This window comes from Pteropus medius, unplaced genomic scaffold, assembly GCF_902729225.1.
Source record: "Pteropus medius unplaced genomic scaffold, Ma_sr-lr_union100, whole genome shotgun sequence".
Classification (NCBI taxonomy): domain Eukaryota; kingdom Metazoa; phylum Chordata; class Mammalia; order Chiroptera; family Pteropodidae; genus Pteropus; species Pteropus medius.
Window position 1 is genome coordinate 13,561,286 of NW_024349797.1, and position 20,179 is coordinate 13,581,464.

The 20,179-nt window shown below is 43.5% G+C and overlaps 1 protein-coding gene across 3 annotated transcripts in view; it reads right to left on the reverse strand.

Annotated features, from left to right (window-relative positions):
* Positions 1-2,023: 2,023 nt before the first annotated feature.
* Positions 2,024-20,179, reverse strand: part of LOC120619596 (forkhead box protein N3) — a 190,161-nt gene continuing 172,005 nt past the window's right edge. For 2 of the 3 annotated variants that reach the window (XM_039883992.1, XM_039883993.1), the window contains one exon: positions 2,024-4,050. In XM_039883992.1, the coding sequence (XP_039739926.1) occupies positions 3,910-4,050 (141 nt within the window). In that variant the 3' untranslated portion in view covers positions 2,024-3,909. The remainder of the gene's footprint in view (positions 4,051-20,179) is intronic. The other variant, XM_039883991.1, reaches the window with a different exon arrangement.

Consider the following 20,179-nt stretch of genomic DNA (forward strand, 5'->3'; position numbering starts at 1 on the left):
GTTTATTCATATTTCACTAGTTTTTCCCTAATGTCCTTTTTCTGTTCCAGGAACTCATCCAGGATCTCATATTACCCATTTAGCCCATCATGTCTCCCAAGCCTCCTCTGTCTGTAACAGTTTCTCAGACTTTTCTTGTTTTTGATGACCTTGACAGCTTTGAAAAGTGCTGGTCAGGTATTCTGTAGAACGTCCCCCCTTGAAGACAAAACTACTGTCTAATGTTTTTCCCCTGAGACACTGGAGTTATGGATTTGGGAGGGTGGGGGAGATGACAGGGGTGAAGTGTCAATTTCATGACACCATATCAAAGGTACGTGCTGTCAACTCCACATGGAGGATGTTATTTAGTTTTGATTACCTGGTCGAGGTAGTTAGTAATTGCCAGGTTCTTCCACTATAAACTTTCTTTTCCATACTCTAGTCTTTAGAAGTACGTCACTGAGTGCAGCCACTCAGGGAGTGGGGAGTTAAGCCTCATCTCCTAGAGTGGAGAAGTATCTACATAAATCGTTTTGAAATTCTTCTGTATGGGAAATTTGTCTCTACACCCGTTTATTCAATCATTTACTTATAACAGTGTGACCTCATGGATATTTATTTTTTATTTATTTTGGGTTATAACCCAATACTTTTGTTATTTATTGTTGTTCAAATAGCCTGGGCTTTGGCCATTGGGAGCAATTCCAGGTTAGCTCTGGTGTCACTTTGACATACCCCATCATTTTGTATTTTGAATACTTCCTCACTTTCTTCTCCATATTTATCAGCAAAAGTGCCTTACTTAAGAAAAAAAGGACCGTTACAGAAAAAACTGTGCCCTCCCCCTCCAATTCATGTTAAACTCCTGGCCACCAGTACCTGAGATTTGACCTTATTTGAAATAGTCATTGGAGATGTATTAGTTAAAATGAGGTCGTACTAGAGTAGGGTGGGCCATTTAGTCCAATATGATTAGTATCTTTACAAAAAGGAGACATTTAGACACAGATGGCACACCAGGCGAACACCATGTGAAGATTGGGGTGATGCCTCCATAAGCCAAGGAATGCCTCCAAATGCCAGCAAATCACCAGAAGCTAGGTAAGAGCTAGGTGACAGCCTCAGAAGGAACCAACTCTGCAGACTCCTTGATCTTGGACTTCTAGCCTCCAGAAATGGGAGAAAATTAATTTCTGTTGTTTTAAGTCACTCAACAGTTGCTTTGCTATGGCAATATAATAAAAGGCTAATGTCACTGAGCTCTGCATTTCAATTAAAAACGAATGTGGTATCCAAAGAAGCAGGTATAGGGTAACATTCTAACAAACATCCAAAGAGTACACTGGAAAACAGAGGCATGCGTCTATAAGCCACAATACTTAGTATTTTACTGGACGAGGACAGGGTTTTCAGATGCCCCATTTCCTCTGCAGTTTTCAGCCACCTGCAGCTTGGCTCAGAGCGCTCCTTGCCAAGCACACCTGCAAGTACTAGCAATAACCACCCATCGCGTATAATCGCCATCTTTAACATGCTAAGTACCAGCTCCATGAAAGCCAAGCACTTCCCTGGTGCCCCACACAGCAACCCTGCAAGGCGCTGACAGGTGATTCCCTACATCACAAGGGATCCATCCAGATAACGTCGAGTCAGCATTTCTGGTCCCCATCTAATGATTCGCTTTCTCGCTTCGTCTCACTTCATACTTCCCCAAGTAGTGTTAGCAAGTGGACCGACGGCTTAGAATGGGAGCTGAACATCATAACATTATAAACCATACAAATACTGTACAATCAGCCAGAACTTGGTACCTGTAGCCTTTAGGTGAAAGGATTACAGTCCCCGGGAAAGACAAAGTGACTTGTTCTCACAGAGTTAAGATATGGAAGAGGCAGGCTAGAATCTGATATGTCACCTCACTCCACATCCAGTGACCTTTACGGAGGTGAAATCTGAGCACCCGCATGGGTAAATACGGAAACATTTTTCCCCTCAGTCAACTGGGAAAAAAGGAACAGGATCTGAAGTATTCATTTGGAAATTATTTTCATTACAAAAAGTCAGATTTGTCTGCATTTTTATGCCTATATTAAAAAATCAAATGTAGTCATTAAGCTTAGGACAGCTCAGAAAGACTCTCGCCTGAGTGTGCATTCCCCTGCTCTGCTATAATTCTTCAAATTATTAAATAACGACTGCATTTCCCTTGGGGTCACGCTTGGCAACAAAATACTGGTCTAAAATGAACCAATGAGATGACCTGGCGAATAAACTTACATTAACTTCCCAGAAGCAAAAGGATATGAAATACTTCCGAGGTACGAACTGGGGAGGAAAGTAAACGGTGTTCTGCGGGGTCTGCAGGGTGGGGGAGTAGAATGACAAAGGAACAAGAGGATCTGGGAAATATTCCAATAACCAGTAGCTTCTCCTCCCCCACCAACTCTGTATATACCAGCAGTGCTCCACTCCAGTCCTAGTCCCTTCCATTTGAGGAATGGCCACAGCCACAAGAAGAAAACCAAGCATATGGCTCTATCCTTCTGGATATTTCTACAATGTTGGCTGGGTTACTTTGGAAAATCCCATCTTATCTCCTACAGCTATTATGACCTCAAGTTGTCATTTCCAATAAAGTATGCTTCCACTGATTTTTATGAACAGAGACAAAAGCTGCTACAACCTTTCTTTTTCCCCCAAAATCTTTCAAGCCAACTGTAGTTGCTATGTAGGGTGATTTGTTTCTAAGGCAACAGCGTATATCTCAGTACTAATGGCCTGTCCTTTTGCCAGGCAACAAACAGTCTTGTGATGCAACTGCACCTGTCTCGGCTACGCGTTGCTATGGAGACGCTCCAGTTGCCATGGCTACCATCACGCTAATCGCCTAGCGAAGGCAGACATACAGCAGTCTTCTCAGAGAGCCCAGCTGTTCCTTCCCGTCTTTTGCTGAAGACTGATTGTCTGGGGCCTGTGATGGAATGCTTCTCAACTGAGATGCACAAGAACTTCATTAATGCTGTTGCAAAGGATCAAATTGCGCCCCTTTCTGTAGAACACAGGACTAGAGAAAGACTCTGCAAAGCAGAGGCCTATAAAACTACTGAAACCTATGAATTCATGCCATTCCTCGTTGACATAAGCTCATAATCCAAGGTTAATTTCTCTTAACTCGGTGGTTACAATAGAAACATTTCTATATGTTAAAAGAAAATTTTTTTGGAAGGTTGAGGGATATATGCCAAAGCCAAGTACTGTGTAAGATAAGATCAATTTTAAAATTTGGTTCTGTGCTATGTGACTATATTTGGGGGATCTCTAACATTAATAACACTTTTTAAAAAGTGACAAGCTACACATCCTCCCCTCCATTTACGTCTTTGTAAAAATGGTACGCATGACCCAAGACCTCCCTGCCTCAAAACCAATGGGCATTTGAGGGGAAATAAAAGTCTCCACTGTTCTCTGTTCTCCTTGAAAAGGCAAACACCAAGTAACCACAACAAAATGATCACTCAGGAGCACCGTGCACATGGTGACCAGAATGACAACAACTGGGTGAGTTTTTCAGGGCACACCTGTAGACTCCTGGACAGATGACGGGAAGACAGAATCGCTTACGAGACTCATTTCTGTACTTTTATTCCAACAGATGGTGACACACTGAGATGCTAAAGCTGTCAGCTTTTCTTTGTCAACGCTTATGCCCTCCATGAAGTCTTCTGGAACCACATGCTTCCGAAGCAGCAAACGTGGTAAGTTTGTAAGAAATCTAACAATGAATATACCTCAAATAATACTTAACTTCCTTCTCACTTACCTAGTTATTTTTAAAATCATACAGCCTATTAAATTAGTTTCAGTGCCTGTCTCTGTCAAAATAAGGCAACTTCAGTAGACACACAAAAAAAAGGAAGTCCAAACTGCTTACCTTTGATATGGCTGAGGAGAGGCGGGAGGTGTACTGAACACGTGTGGGTACGGGTGATAAGGTGTCTTTTTCAAAGCCTGAATTAGATTTTGTCTATACTCTGGGTCTATGCACCACAATGACCCTTTCCCAATACTCTGCAAAGAAAATTAAAAAACAAAAGTGATTAATACAGAAACATCAAGTATTTTTCATTGAGTAGATATACAGTTATTATCATAGTTACTTACTGTTAAAAGACTCAATTATTTGTTGTTTGCCAGCCTTAAATCTTGTAATAAATATTGTACTTGGACAACAAAATACCATAAAATGCACTTTAGCTTTTTTCGTATTAAGTCTGACAGATAAAAGGAACATGTTATTACTAGGTGATGCTAATACAATAATGTTGCAATTTTCATATCCTAATGACCAAAAAACTTAGATTTATTATTTTTCAGTGTCAACTTTGAAGAACATGTACTCTCTTCTAAAAATTAATTTGTCAGATTTCAAACAATGAAAGGAAATACTCCATCACTGCTTTAAAAATCCAAGAGTTCCATTTTTAATCCATATTACACTGGTACTACTTTATAAAAATCAGAAAAGTTTTCCACTTCTTTTTTCTTACTTACAAAAGTATAACATTCAAGCTTCAAATAGAATTCTGTAATTACCTTCCCCAAAGAAACAAAAGAACTCAGGCAGCGGTGGTAAACCTATGCCAAAATTCAGTATTTATTTTTTGGATTCCTCAGTTCAGAGTACTCAGCTACAAGCCTAAATGAGTTGAATCTTTAGATGTCAAATGTAAAATGCAAATTTTATAAACCCGGTTCCATGGAATGAGGAAGACTTGCTGAAGCCCACTTTCAGCTGGAAGCTTTTTGGTATGTGGACAGCATTTTGTTTAAAAAAAAAAAAGTTAAGTCCTTCCTGTGAAACCCAGTGGAACTGCAGAAAGCTGATGGTCAGTCCTGCTTTGACCACTTTCAAGTGACAGAACGTGCCCAAGCTGTTTGATAAGGTCATATGTAAAATATTTACTGATTTAGAGAGAAATCAAATTACATAAACCTGTGCCCACCCATGCTTCCAGCCAACAGATTCCTATTTTCAGAACTACTCTTTTACAGAAAGATTTAGAAAGCAAACAAGAAAATTGCTTAACTATTATAGGGGGGAATGAAAATCTCATAGAAAGAAAGTACTAAAAATAAGTGATTCCTAAAATCTTTAAAGAAGCTTTTAAAAATGTGTATTATAGTTATCGGTTCACCAAAAAATTTACTTAACAAACTTATTTACAGAACACAGTATAATTCTTTACTATCAATAACATCAGCAAGCTGTGTAACTGGAATTAACTCTTTGTGGTGCACTGAGAACAGGGAATTGTTCAAAACCAAGGTCAGGGGGCTGGGGCCCCCACACCCCAGTCACCCATTCCCAGGCACAGGCCTGACCCCAAACACAAGTCCCAGTCAGGCTGACCTGCCTCAGCTAAACACCAAAGTTCCCAGTTTAATCACCGCACTGTTTAAAGATGTGAAAGATACCAACTTCAGAAAACTCAATATCCGCATATAGCTTTCCTTTCATGTATCCATTTTCAAGCCCAGAATAGTTTGGGAGAACTGATGAGACTTTCTGAGTAAAGCAGGCAGGCCACCAAATGATCTGCCGAGGACCCTCCGTTCTTTGCTTTGGGAAAAAACACTCAGCATGCTTTTCAGAAGAAAGCCAAAAGCTATGGGTGGAGAGGTGTAAGGGAGGAAAAAGTAGACCATAACTGCCAAATCTGGATAATGCAAAACAGGGGTCCTCAACCCCTGGGCTGCAGACTGGTACCAGTCTCTGTGGCCCGTTTAGGAACCAGGCCGAACAGCAGGAGGTGAGCGTTGGGCGAATGAAGCTTCATCTGCATCTGCAGCTGCTCCCCAGCACTGGCATCACCGCCTCAGCTCCACCTCAGATCATCAGGCATTAGATTCTTATAGGAGCACCATCTCTGGTGCAGAAAAAGTTGGGGATCACTGCTGTAAAACAAAGCACAAACACCCACAGAAGTTCATAACTCTTTAGCAACGGGAGTCCAGGCCTGACCACATCAGAGCTCCCTGTGGAGCCCAGTGGGACCTGCCTCTCTGATCCACTTAAACACAGGGCCCAAACCAAGCTACCCGGAGGGCTAGGGCCCCATACAACCTGAACACTTCTGCGAAGAGCTTATCTAAGGCCTGGGAACCTAAAGACTTTTGTTTTCATCAAGGTGGCTTTTGGGGTAGGGTCGGTTAATCTTACAGGGAGTAAAAAATATGACAAAGAAAAAAAAAGGACAATTGATCCTCACAGAGAAACAATAATAGGCCAAGACTGTGGTTTCTCCCAACCCTGACCTAAGTACCTTATTTATTATATTACAGTACTATTTACAAACTAAGTGGAAAACCACAGGATTGAAGGGGACATTTCACAAGGTAAGTGATCTGGGTGCAAGAGGCAGGTGGAGTTACAGTAAGAACAAAAAGTTCTGGAGCAAGACATTTCCTGTGCAGCCTGGGAAAATCACAGTCTCGCAGAAAGTCTTGGCTTGCTCATTGGCAAAATAAAGACCCCTCAGAGATTGGTGCCAGGCCCAACGATGGCACAGTGACAGCCTCCACAGGTACTCAATAAACGACAGGCGGTGTCATGAACATCTCCTTTCTGACATTAGAAAGGGAGCAAAGCTGGCTGTAAAATGCCTTTTATTAAATCAAATCTGATTTCCCCAAAGCCGTCCATCATAAAACAGGCATGGAATTCCAACAGTCCCGCCGGGAGGGGCCTTTGGCAAGCTGCCGTGGTGAGCCAGGAGGGAAGTAAACTCTACTCGTGGGCTGTTGGTCCTGGCTTAGACTTGAAGAAGCTTTTCTGTTTTCAGACTCCCCTTTATTTCCATCACCCCCACATCTGCCTGTGTCCTCCTCACTCCGTGTCCTCTTTACTGTAAATTCTCCTTTGCTCAGGAAGCCAATTCTGACTTACAGCCTAGCTGCTAGAGGTTTTCTTTTGCCCAGTTTTCTTCGGCACAGAGATCATCAAGCTAAAGTTTAACTGCAAACTCGGTCAGCACATATTCACGAGAGTCATTCACTGCAGACGTCCGCCCAAGCTTTGGGTCACAACGGTTCCGACCCTGATCAGTCCTGCATTTTCCAGTGAGAGAGGTCTGGAACTGCCATTGGGTTTCAGTATCTTGTACTTAACAATTTCCAAAGAGCAAAAGTGAATCAACGAAAATATAAAAATCTTCAAGACACACCCATGAAAACATTATCAATCTCTTTAATCCCTGCAATAATCCGACAGCGGAGAAGGCTAGGCTAGGCAGAGCGTGGTCAGAGCATGAAAGCAGCTGGCACTGCGTTTTATTTGCAAGCATTCTGCTTCGTTTCCTGTAACAATTCAGAATAGTGAGGAGAAAAAAAAACTGACTTGAAAACTTTTAAAATGGAAATACACAGAGAAGAAGATACTTGACTTTCCTAAGCCAGGAAAAATTGCATTTAATGCTCCTAACACAGGAAAGAAGGGTCTAATTTGATTATAGTTATATATTATGTTTAACAGAGCTTTTAAAAATATCTGCATTTTCTTTAAAGAATATAGATTTTTTGTTTACTATAATAACTGTGAGGTCCATGTACCATTAAATATTAAGAAATTCAAAACAAAAAGGGAAGAAAAATCTTCATTCTTTCATACATTTTCATCTTAAAAAAATATATTTTTTAAGATCAAAAACGTGCCTATGAATGGAGATCTTTCATACACACACAGTTTGAGAAAACTAATGTGAAAAGGAGAGGGGAAAATGAGTAAAAAGGTATGGAGGGGGCCAAGCTTTTTTTCTTTGCTGTTAATTAAAAAGCACCTCAGGAATAACAGACAACTCCCTGTTAGCAATAAAAAAAAAAAAAATCAGTACATAAAAGAAAAAAAAAAAGACAAGAGCCTATATTGCATTGTAGGAAAAAACTGATTAGTGAGCAAGGTTAAAAAAAAGAGAGTGAGATAAGAATACAACTAAATTAAATCTTAACTCGAACTTCTACAGATAACTTTTTTTTCCCTGAGCTGTCTAGACCCCGGGGCCGTCTCTGGCAGCTCCTGAATCTCTCCCAGCTCTCACAGCTCCTGACTGCACCTGACGTCTCTACGTTTTTGGGTCTCTTCACTAAGTTGTGAGTGCTGGAGGATAAGCATCACATTTTAAACATTGTTTACTAACTGTGGGCTACGATACACGCGTGCGTCATGAAATCAGTATACTGGGTCACAACTAGCATTGTTTTAATGGAACAGAATAGAACCACAGAGAATAGACTAGAAAATACCTGTAGCAAGTGGTATTTTGTGAAATGTGTGTGTGTATGTGTGTGTGTGTATACAGGCGTATACTGGATCACAAAGGTAACACAACACTTCTTACTAGAAGTCTGGGTCCGGAAAGTGTGGTAAACACTGGTCTGGGACAACGGTTTACATTTCTTTTGTTCTTCTCATCACTTCTGAGGGATAGGCCCATTTCCAGCAGTAATAGGGGCCATCCAGTGCGGGGGAGGGGCTGAACTTGGGGGAGGGGGATAATGAGGCAGGACCCACATCACAATGGAGGAGAGAGCTGGAAATGTGTTCTTGGAGAATTTGAAACGACCCCTCTTGATGTTTCTGATATGCCATTTCTGAGGGTGTTTCCAACATCATATCCACCCTCGTCCATCCCCTCATCCATGTGGTACCCAGGACATGCCAGGCACCACGGGGGGTACATTAGTGAACGCGAAACAGTACAAAAGGGGACTGCTCTCTTGAAGCTTGGATTCTAGAGGGGGAAGAAGACAGTAAATAAGTAAAGAAAAAAATATGCAAGATCGTGACAGACTGTAATGCCTTCTATGAAGAAAACAGAGTAATGAGTTAGAAGAAACTTGCCACCGGGTGAGGAATAAATGGACTGCAAGCAGCATGAGGACATAGGTACAAAGCCCAGTTTTGAGCTGACACTGTAGTCCAGGCCTGAGGTGACCCGGTGGCAGCAGTGGGGAAAGGAGGGCAGCGTCAGGATGCACTTTGGAAAACCAACTGTACCTGGCGATGGATCCGAAGTGGCAGGTAAACAAAAAATAACGGTTTGGTTTGTGCAACAAACCCAGTCAAAGATTGTGAGAAGGGGAAACTCCAGTGCTCACTGGAACACACGATCTTTGAGATGTTTATGTATCAAGAACTACTGATCGAGGAACCTGGAAACCTGCTGGACACACACCACCCCGCCCTTCCGTCAGTGACCCAGACCTTTACAGCAAAAGCTCATGAATGGAAAAAGGTAGATCTGAGGTGGTTTGGCTTTAGACGTTTAACGTCAACTGGCCGTTCTACAGCGGGGCTTCGTAAACTTTTTCTTAAAGGGTCAGAGTGAATATTTTAGACTGTGGGCCACATGGTCTCTGCTGCAGCACAAAAGCAATCGCAGATGTAAATGAACAGATGTGGCTGCGCTTCCACAAAACTTTACTTACAAAACCACGGTCCGTCCATCGTTCCCCACCTCTGCCCTACAGCTCCCGCACTTGAACCCAAGGTTCAGACCCAGCGCTTCTATAGTTTTGAGAACTTAAAACCGGGTAAGGGGTCTTTGGGGGCTAGGAAAGGTGGACTGCATCCTGTGAGGTTAGGAAGGGGGTGCTGATGAGCCAAGTCAAGTGCACCAAGGCAGGAAAGAGGGACACACGAAGGACTGGGGGGAGGGAGGAGGCGTGGACACAGACTGGAATAAGTAAGCCCATCGGTAATAAGACTATGTTATTTGTCGAGCTCTACCTAACATCACTGCCTTCAGAAACCACTGTGCGTGTGCAGCTCACTCTTCCTCTTGAGTCTTTTCCCTCATCCGTGACTTCAGGGGTCAGACTAAATCACTCCACAGGCTCATAACTCTTTGCTTTGAGACTGCTACCATAGATTAATTATATACGTAAGCCCACATTTCTCCACCTCCTTGCTAGCTTCCCAACACTGCCAGTTTTCTGTTTGGGGCTAGTACCACGCATCTGTAAAGTCGACGAGAAGCACATTATTGAGTTTTCAAAGGGTGGCCCGTCCTTGGTTGGCACAGACGTTGGACACAGAGAGACCCGAGACCAAACCTTGTTTCCATTTCCCAGCTGTGTGACCTTGGGCAAGACCCTTACTGCTCTGAGCTCCAGTTTCCTCACCTATAACATGGGAGGGACGTAATAACACCTGCTTCATGTGACTGCTGCAAGGGTTAAATGGGATGATACTGCTTGGCACATGATAAAAGTTCAACAAATACCGCTGTCCTTAATTTGATGATAAAAATATTAAATAGCCAGCTTTCCTTGACACCAAGCTCCAAAAAATCCAGGCCGTGACCTGATGGAACAGGTATTTGTCGAATTGCGAAATGATGTAAATTTCATTAGCGAGAGAAAGAGAGAGGGAGAGAACCACACGTGGCTATTTGTTTTCCGTTGCCTGACGGGTACTTTCCATGGTCCAAAGGAAGCATTTTGTATCAGATGCACTGACGGAGAAGGAGATGGAAGGATAGCAACAGAACGAAGCAAGACTTGGTCACTTGAGGGATGACGGGAGGGGGATAAGGGACTTTGAGGAAGAGCTTGCTTGGAGTCATTTCTGGCATCAGGGTCCCCTGGGTTCCCAGGACCCTGTGGTCCCTGGCCTTAAGGGCTTACAACCTGCCACCTCCTTCCTTTAGTGAAAAGGCCACAGGGTGAAGAGGAGCCCAGGGAGAGAACAGGATGGGGTGGACAAGCTGGAATGGACAGAAGGAGCCAGCCTTGGAGACGGGTCCCCCTAGCAGGGAGGGCTAGGCCTCGGAGGCCACTGTTCTGCTCTCTTGAGGGTCTGTGGGTTCACACTGGAAACTGGATCTGATAAGGTCCCCTCATTCGGCACCAAAAGGCACTTGCAGCTTTATTTATAGACAGGTGGTCCCAGGTTTGCCTTTCTGGACGATACACAGGTTTTCCCAGGATCTGGAAGGCAGGCTTAGTCTTCTCCTGGGAGCAGCTAGGTTTGTTTCACTATAGATACCTACTTAGCTCCCAGGGGCCGCCTTGCTGCAGCATCCTACATGCTGGTCCCACCTTGTTTCTGCCCCACCCCGCCACGCTGCTCCCTGAGGCTGGCTCCTCCTTTCTTGCGGACTGGTTCCTGTTCAGGCTCCTCGGGTCTAAGCTGGGTTAAGGAGAAAGAGAGTCAGGAAGGAAGAGTGGGGGCTGGGGGAGGGGTGTGATGGGGTGGGAGGAGGGGCAGTCCAGGGCCCAGGTTCTCCCATTTCCACTAAACTGTCACCAGCCCCCAGACAAACCGAAGCAGGTCATTCAACGACACTTACAGAGAGCTAACAGAGTATGAGATGCTGGGCAGGCCACCGTGACACAAGGATGGGTCCATTTTTTAGGGTGCAGAACCTCCAGCCTAACAATAAGCAACTATAAGTGACTGCGTAAGCTGGCCGAAAGGCTATAGGACGACAGAGGGGGGAAGAAATGAGTGCTGTGGGGAGGAAGGTATTAAAACCTCACACACGAGTGCAAGCACACGCGCACACGCACACGTACAAACATGGGCCACTTCCTCCTGTGGACTCATACGATGCCCCCATCCCCAGCTCGAGGCGGCCCTCCAGCCCCCACCTGGAACACACAGCCTTCTCGAGGCTGTTCCCACTGCACCCTCTTCTCCCTTCGCCCACCTCCAGAGTCACGCACCCTTAAGTTCTTGCTCCCCGGGCCTTCGGTGAGAGGCGAATGTGCCCAGAGCAATGCCAGGGCCTCCCCAGGGAACACTCTAGAACGCACCCCTACAAATGCTTCCAAGCGACAGACAGACCCATACGTGTCTCGTCTGCACTGCTACCCCGCACCGTCACCAGGAATCAACCGCACGTCCCCTCACACTGGCCGTTTCTTCCCCTGTGCACCATCTTCTCCACATCACGTTAGGCTAAACCGTGACGTCGAGAACGCACCTAACACCGCGCCCAGCATCTAAAAGTCAGGCAATGAATGTAATTCTCCTCTCTGTCAAAGGAAGTCACGAGAGAAGGTGGGTGATACCAGGGAAACAAACAAAAAACAGAGAGAACAATAAAAAGTCCTTCTAACGAGTGACCGTGATGTCATACCACAATGAAAGACTTAGTGGGCGACCGGTTCTCAAAGGCTGTTTCTGTCCTAAAATTCTGTAATTTATAGTCTAAAGACATGAGGGGAAATTTTTAACTTTTAAAAATATTAAGAAAATGACCTAAGGAACTAGCCAAGTACATAAAAGAGAGGAGAGAGAGAAAAAACAAAACTGATTACAAGGAATTCTTTTCTAGATATATCGATGTTCGCTTCACATAAAACAAACAAATACTCCAAAAAAAAAAAAAAAAGATTTAATAAGAAGTCGCTTCGGGCACTTGGATCTCCCTATCATTAGTTTTCCAAACGTCCCATTTTGCTCTCTTAATAGTTTTGGAAGTTTGGGGTTTTTCCCCGCAGAAGTAGGAAAAGGGATAGAAAAGAGAAATTACACCCCTAGTCCAGAGAGGACTTTGTCTCTCAAGACCCTGGCGCCGTGTGCCTCAGTCTAACACCAGTGCTGGGCAGGGGTCCTGCAGGCGGCGAGCGCCGGCCCCCAGCCAGCTTGTTGGCATCTGGAGCTGGACACAGAGCCCCTGATAATCACAGCCACTGAAGATTTCTAACAACAAGTCCTCCGAACACCAGATATGGAAATCGCCTCCACTCTCGCAACTGTCTTGCTATCATTCCACAGATGTGTTCCAAAGGCTACAAAGATGGAAATCATGCATGACTAACATGTCTCCTGTACGATATTCAGGTACCTGAGCTCTGTGACGATTATACAGCACCACAGCTCGTTCAGAAACACACCTCGGCTATTTCCGTTCACTGAGCATCCGTGGATGTGGCAGCAAGGGGACACAGGCGGGGCAGGAACTGCCTCAGGCACGTGGTGGCCAGACAGGTCATGTGTGTGGGTGTGGGTTTGTGTGCATGCATGCGTGAACTGCGTCTTATTCAATGCACGAAGAATCAATAATTTCCTTGCATGAACACCTAAATAAAACCGAAATAGCCCCAAGATTGCCTACAACCAAATTATCTCTAGGAGGAACCTGTTGGTGACGTTGGGTGGGGTTGGGAATGCGAAGGGAGACCAGTTTATAGGTTACCAGAGCTTTGCCTGTGCAGGAATCTCTCATCTCTCGCTATTTGATGCAACCTCGTTTCTGCGTCTTGCCCTCCGCCGCCCACAGATGTCATTTCCATGGGGGAATGGGAGGAGGGGGGCAAATCTGAAGCGTGTCAACTCATGAAAGCTGGCAGAGCTAGCTAAGCGTGTGTTTGGGTTGAGTTTTTTGTACTTTCTAGACTATTGTCTCCCAACCGCCAAAGGGCAGTTAACAGCTAGAGCACTAAGAACAATTGATATTAAAATGATCGCCAAAACACCCAAAATATGTTTACTTATAAGTATCACCAAGCTCTGTGCGGGTAAGTTCTAGGTTCTACTAAAGAAAGGAACACACGGACGCACACACATTCCCTTATACTCCGAGTCAGGAAGCCGAAGAACGACATCTATGAAAACACTGCTCTTACCCAAGTAAATCGTGGGATTCTCCCAAATCAGTTTCACCATTCTGTTTTTGGGGGGCCTTTACCAAGTAAGGGTTAACTATCTCCTCCTATCTGAAACCTTACAGTATTATCTATGCAGGCTGAGAAAGAGTCCAGACACAGAGACGTTTAAGAAAATTTTAAGCACCTGGAAAGCACCCAGAAGTATAAAAAGCTGGCTGTTTTATATCCTCCTAATATGAGCCGTGCTCTGCGACTTCAAAGAGTTGACCTGCTGCTCAAACGAATTCAAGAATTCGAGATATCGTATGGCATCAGGCCCCCAGCACAAATTCTTTATGACCATGTAACTGCTAATAACTTTATTACAGAAACGTAGATACGCAAATCTAAAAGGTTTTATTTAGATCCCCTACTACAAAAGAAGAATGTACAAATGCTGTAAGAAAGTTGTCCAAAACGTGGATAGAATCCCTGTTTAAAAACAGTTGTTTGGATCACCTTACAATGTAGAAGTTCAAACTGCATGACAAATGACAAAGAGGACACATGGTAGAATCAAAGACCTATATTAAATGGCCTTTTACATGCTTTCTTTTTTTTTTAGTTCAAAAGGCAAACTGACTTTAAGCGAGTAGATACGAGAGGAGGTAAAATTCACTACTTCCTATGTTGTTAGAAACAAAAACTCAGTTGCTTAAAAAGTTCACGACCCAGAATAGGACTTTTACAAACATGCTACGTGAAGTGGAGAAGAGAAAGTCGACGTCAGCTCTCGTTCCGGGCTGAGCTCACGCTCCGTCCTGTACCTCCACTTTCTTTTAAGTGATTCAAATGCCGCAAATGATAATGCGATCATGTTTTATGGCGGGTAGTAAAGACACATATGGGTCTGACAAATAGAGACACCCTTGGTTGGATTACAACTGGCCCACGTAAGTGCCACTTTATCTTCTGGTTGTCAGTAGTTACTCATCTATTTTTAAATGTTCCACTATGATCTTATCTAATTGGCACATGTAATTGATCACCTTATTTCCGTTACTAAAAGTTGTTGAATGTACCTGGCCAGGTAAAAGTTAGTTACAGGGTGTGTGTGTACTGGCTGAGAGTTATAAGCTTTTATTTAAAAAAAAAAAAATCATAAAGACCCTCCCTCCTCTCAGTGAACCATGCATACTGGGGTTGCTGGGTTTCATTTTGTAAGAAGTGGCCACTGGCCATGGGACCAACCCGTCACCTAACTCACCCACACGGGGCCTTTGCTGGACGGTCCTAGTTTCGAATCCCGCTTTTCGCTACATCATCTTGCTATAACCAACTCGGCCCCCTCTGAAGGAGAAATTGCCTTCACGGTGCTTCTAAATTCTAGCACACGTGTCCCAAGCGCAAAGGAGACCCTTTCAACAAACGGTGTTTGAGCAACAGCCTGGACCCCTGATGTTGTGGCGTCTGCTACAAAGATAAATCCGAAACCATCCCTGACGGGACTAGAGTGGGAGAAGCGACAATGAGGAAATGATATTGTGCTATGGATGCCTTTTCAATTCTGGCAGACGCTCGTCAAGTTAAGGACAGAGCCCACGGGCGCAGAGAGCACAGCCGAGGGATAGTGTGTCACGAAAAACTGTAGTAAGAGGTGGCTAATCCGGAACTCACCACAGGCCTTATCAAGCTCCGGGCAAACAAAGAGAAGGGAGAAGGGAGAGGGGGAGGTGGAGATGGAGCCAGAGAAGGAACTAGTCCTGTGATTAATGCTAAGAGGACTAAGGAAAAATTTAAGTGAACAGAGTCTACCCCAAAAGACAAGCTGACGTGAACCCTGGGAACTACATGAGATCACATGACAATCTCAGGGAAGCCTGAGCCACTTGACCCAGCAGCTGTCGGGAGCCATGGCCCCACAGTCTAAACCTTCCCTTCTCAGCCTCACAGAGTCTCCCTGTGGCTCACTGCAGAGTATTTAAAAAGAAAATCACCAAAAGAACTGGTCCTCAATCTCATCAAATCTTCCTCTCGAATTGTGTTCCTGCAAAAGGCGGCGTTGCCTGCCTCAGCATCTGCTCATCTATCTCTCAGACTGCTGAGTTTGGGTGATAACATGATGCGTGTCACCGGGAAAGCCCAGTGTCACAAGGGAGCTATAGGTCACGATGGGAATTCACCTAGGCCTCGAGCACATGGCCCAGAAGACTGTTACATGCTCACAGGGGCACCTGGGACAACACATCTCTTTCTGGACACTTCTCAGCTTACCTGAGAACTCACTACAACCTGAGGCACAGAACACAAAGAACAGTCCTCCAAGGAGTCAACCAGAAGCTCATCGGCCTGATTAATAACGGACAATTACACAAAGTGACATGATAGCAAACCAGACGACCGTCAGTGGGAGTCTGCCAAGGGTGATCAGTTTACCTGGCTGTGACGCATAGTGGGAACATCTCCCGCTTAACAGACACTTCACCCGCGCGTCTATCTAACAGTGGAAAGTACTCTGTGGCCACCACACCTTCCTGAGCTGGGGCTCAGTAAGGACTCGCAGCCGGTATTCCGATCCTCCCCTCCCCCCCACAGGAGGGGAGGGATAGGAAAGCTGGGCATGTTGTCCAGGAACGCACCTGGATGCACCTGGATTTGTACCAACCACACTCTCAGACCCGGCCACCACGACTACCTAAGGTCTCCACACACAGCCAGCCCTTAATTATCCATGGAAATTTTATACACGAGAAATTTAACTCAGCATATCGCTGAGTCACCAGGCCTAAATGTCGGTCCAACCTGAAACTCAAGGTACACACCAACCTTTTGGTCGTAACAGTAGTGACACGATAATCATTAACAGTAACTGAGAGCTGACCATGTGCCAAGCGCCACCCCAGGCATTTTACCTGCATTATTTCATTTAATTCTACCAACAAATCTAGGAGGCAGGTAAGTATTCTGACCCTACAGATAAGGACCTTGTCGTTCAGATGGATTGAGTTACTTGCCTAAGGTGAAAAGTAGTTTGACTCAGGAACCGTCAGCATCGAGATGAGAGTGAGACAAACACCATCAGGTAGGCAGCCAGCAGCAAAAAAGCCATGTTTTTCCAAATCAAATCACGAATGACTCAGGGATCGTCTACCTGAGTCCATCCTTACGCTCCCAAGGATGGACTCAGGTCCATCCTTACGTGGGAGCGTGCACACAAATGCTTTCTGATACACACACTTTCTTTAATCATTCATGTGGATGAAAAACAGTTAAAAGTGACAATTACTGTTATCACATCATATTTGTGTTGCTGGCACATAACCACCTGCAGATAAAATATCACCTTCCTATTTGTATAGCAAATTTCAAAGGGCAATCAAATATCTCAGGTGGCCCTAAACAACTCGATGAAAGAATCTGAGAAGATGAAGTCCATTTAGAGCCAAGAAAGCAAGCTCCAAAAAGACTGGAGGGCCTGCCCTGGTCATAATCAGCCAGAAGCGGCATCAGGATTCAAACCTCCATCTCGAGCTGCCTCCACCTTTCCATCAAAAGTGTTGCTTCCGTGAGAAAACCTAGCCGACTAGAAATGTTTTTACCCAAGTACGTGATAAGTACTTACAAGTGTGTATATGAGACACAGTTATCCACCTTTCAAAACAATAGAAAGAAATGTACTCTGAGTCTTCCAACTGTGCCGCTGTTCCTCAAAACTACAAGACGACAATACATCTCCTTCAGTAGCACTTTCTTCCCCCATGTGGTACCCCCAAAGACAACTCATAGCCTGCGGGGCACTCTTGGACGGTAAGCTTACTCAGACCATCTTAGCCATGGTGAATCCACGTGGTAGCCCCTGGAAGCACCCACCTCAAACAGACACTTCATACGGGCCCTGTGGAGATGCGAGCTGCTCAGAAAGGCCCTTCATTAAACGCTCCTCAGTTACTGCGAAATAAAAACCAAACTGATCACCCTAGAATTTCTTCACCCTTGGAATCTGCATGCCACAATATGTGCATAACTCCCTTGTGATTCCTCTAAGTCACAGAGGACAGAGATCAGGTAGGGGGTGGGTTGGGGTGCCAATATTTCCAAAATAATTTACTACCTTGCATATCGGGAAAGAGCAGAATTTGTCTTATCAAAAAGTGAAGTAAGACTTCAAACATGAATACTCAATTACGGTATTCGAGAAGTATGTTGTTACTAAAACTAGCCTCGGTAGAATTCCTTTATAAGTGCGTCATCAATGATTACTATTACGTTTCAGAGTCGTGTTAACGGTGCATAAAAACTGCAAGTAGGACAACAGCATCAGTGAAGTTTTCAGTTTTAGAAGAGCTGACTGAAACTGCATCTTATCTTAAACGCTTCAGAGTAGATCATAACAACGTGGTGTGAATTCGGTTATTATAACAGTAACAACGCTGAACCAAAATTTCTAAGAATTTAAGACTTAACAGTCAGCCTCATCCTGAAGACCACTGGTGTTTCGTACTAGGTCAGGGTGACCTTCAGGAAATTAAAACATAAACCAGTCTCAAATCTAAACACTATGACAGTCTCATGGGTAGAAGGAGGTGGGGAATCTCCAACAAACCTATAAGATGTGATTTAAAAAACGAAACAAAACACTGATTAAATAACTTGCATTGATATTTTTTAATCACTGAGGAATGATTAAAATCTAGTATCAGTATCTATGTTAAAAACAAAATAAAAAGGGGTGGTTTAACAAATTAAATGTATACCGTGTATTGCCAAAATATTTTTCAAAGATGCAAAGTGCGTTTCAAGCAGGGCTCTGTGAGGAACAAACTGCATGTCTTCATCGAAAGCCAAATGATCATGTGAAGGCTTATCACAGCTTTTGCATAGACCTGGGTTCCAACGGTGGCGTGTTGGTGACTTTCCAAGGGCGGAACCTGTTAATACAGGTCTCAGACTAATAGCGCTTTGGAAATTTCACAACAAGGATTAAGGGAGGGAGCACGTAAACCATGTCTTTTTCTTGGGAAACTATGATGAAATCCAGATACTATCATGGCCTCAGTCCTCTCCTTTATCTTTCCTACACAACCCGCAGCACAGTTATGATTTTACATTTATTTGTGAAGCTGACTCATGTCCACTTCCCCCCGTGAATATGTTAACTCTGTGAAGGGAGGAACTATTACCATTTTGTTCATGACCCAGTTTACACAGACACAGGCGCTCAACAGATTGTCCAATCATTTAAACCACACCTTCGATAGAAGGACTAGGAAAAATAAGTTTGAGGTCTCGCTAAATATCCTTTTTCAAAGAATTCTGACTTCAGAACTAAGACACAATTTACTTTTCAAAGATGCAATCAAAAAAAAATACTACAAGTTAAAATCATGGTCTATGGCAACATGACCATTGGAATGGCTAAAATTAAAAACAGTGACTATACTAAGTGCTGGTCAGGACGTGAAACTACCACAACACTCACAAAATGTCAGGAAGAATGTAAATTATTAGCACAACTGCTTTGGAAAACAGTTCGGCATTTTATCATATGATGAAACACATACTCACCATGAGATCCAGCGATCCCACTCCTAGATATTTACCCAAGAGAAATGAATTCATATATCCACATGAAGACTTGTACAGGAATATTTAAGAGCAGTTTTGTTCATAATACCTAAAAACTGCAAACCACCCAAAACCCATCAGCTGGTGACAATCTCCATAAAATGGACTACTACTCAGCAGTAAAAGGGAGTGAATTATTAATGCACATAATATTTATGATTCTCAAAAACATGACGCTGAGTAAAAGAAGCTAGAAATAAAAGTATACTATGCTATGATTTCAGTAGTAGAAATTCTAGAAAAAGTAAAACTAATCTACTGAGAAAATTTATCAGTTGTTTGAAGGGAGAGGAGACGGACTCAAAGGAATAAAGGAAACATTCTGCAGTGACGAAAATATTCCGGTCTCCACTACGGCTTTTGGTTACATAGGTCTATACATATTAATCAAAACACCTTCAATGGGTACATTTATTATAAATGTATTAAATTATGCATCAATAAAGTTTATTTAAAGGAAAAAAAGAGCAAGCCATAAATTTAAAATAAAACGTTAAAGCAAACAAAATAACCTAACTAGATGATGCAGTTGGCAACATGACCTCACAGGGAAAAGAATTCTTTCACATGGCTTCTGAACTTAATATTGACTGTACATTCTAGTGGGATGTACATCCTACGGACGAAATGAACTACAAAAAAAAAAAATACTATGCTTTAATCAGAATATTATTAATAGTAACAGATGACAGAATTTTGAAACTATTTTATATATGGTAGAATAAAGCAAAAAGTGAATGTGTTAGCAGCGTTAACAGAAATAGGAGGCCAAGCAAAGAGCTATAAAAATCAAAGATTTTCAGGGGAAAAAAACCCAGTGATGTTAAATATGATTCAGAAATATCAATAAATTCATGATTCTACTTTTCTTTAGTTCTGTCCACTGAAAACTCTAAAAATAACACCCTGGCCACAATGAGCACACCTAAGTGTCCAGGTTCGGTTTATATACACCATTCTCCACTAACAAGAATCAGAG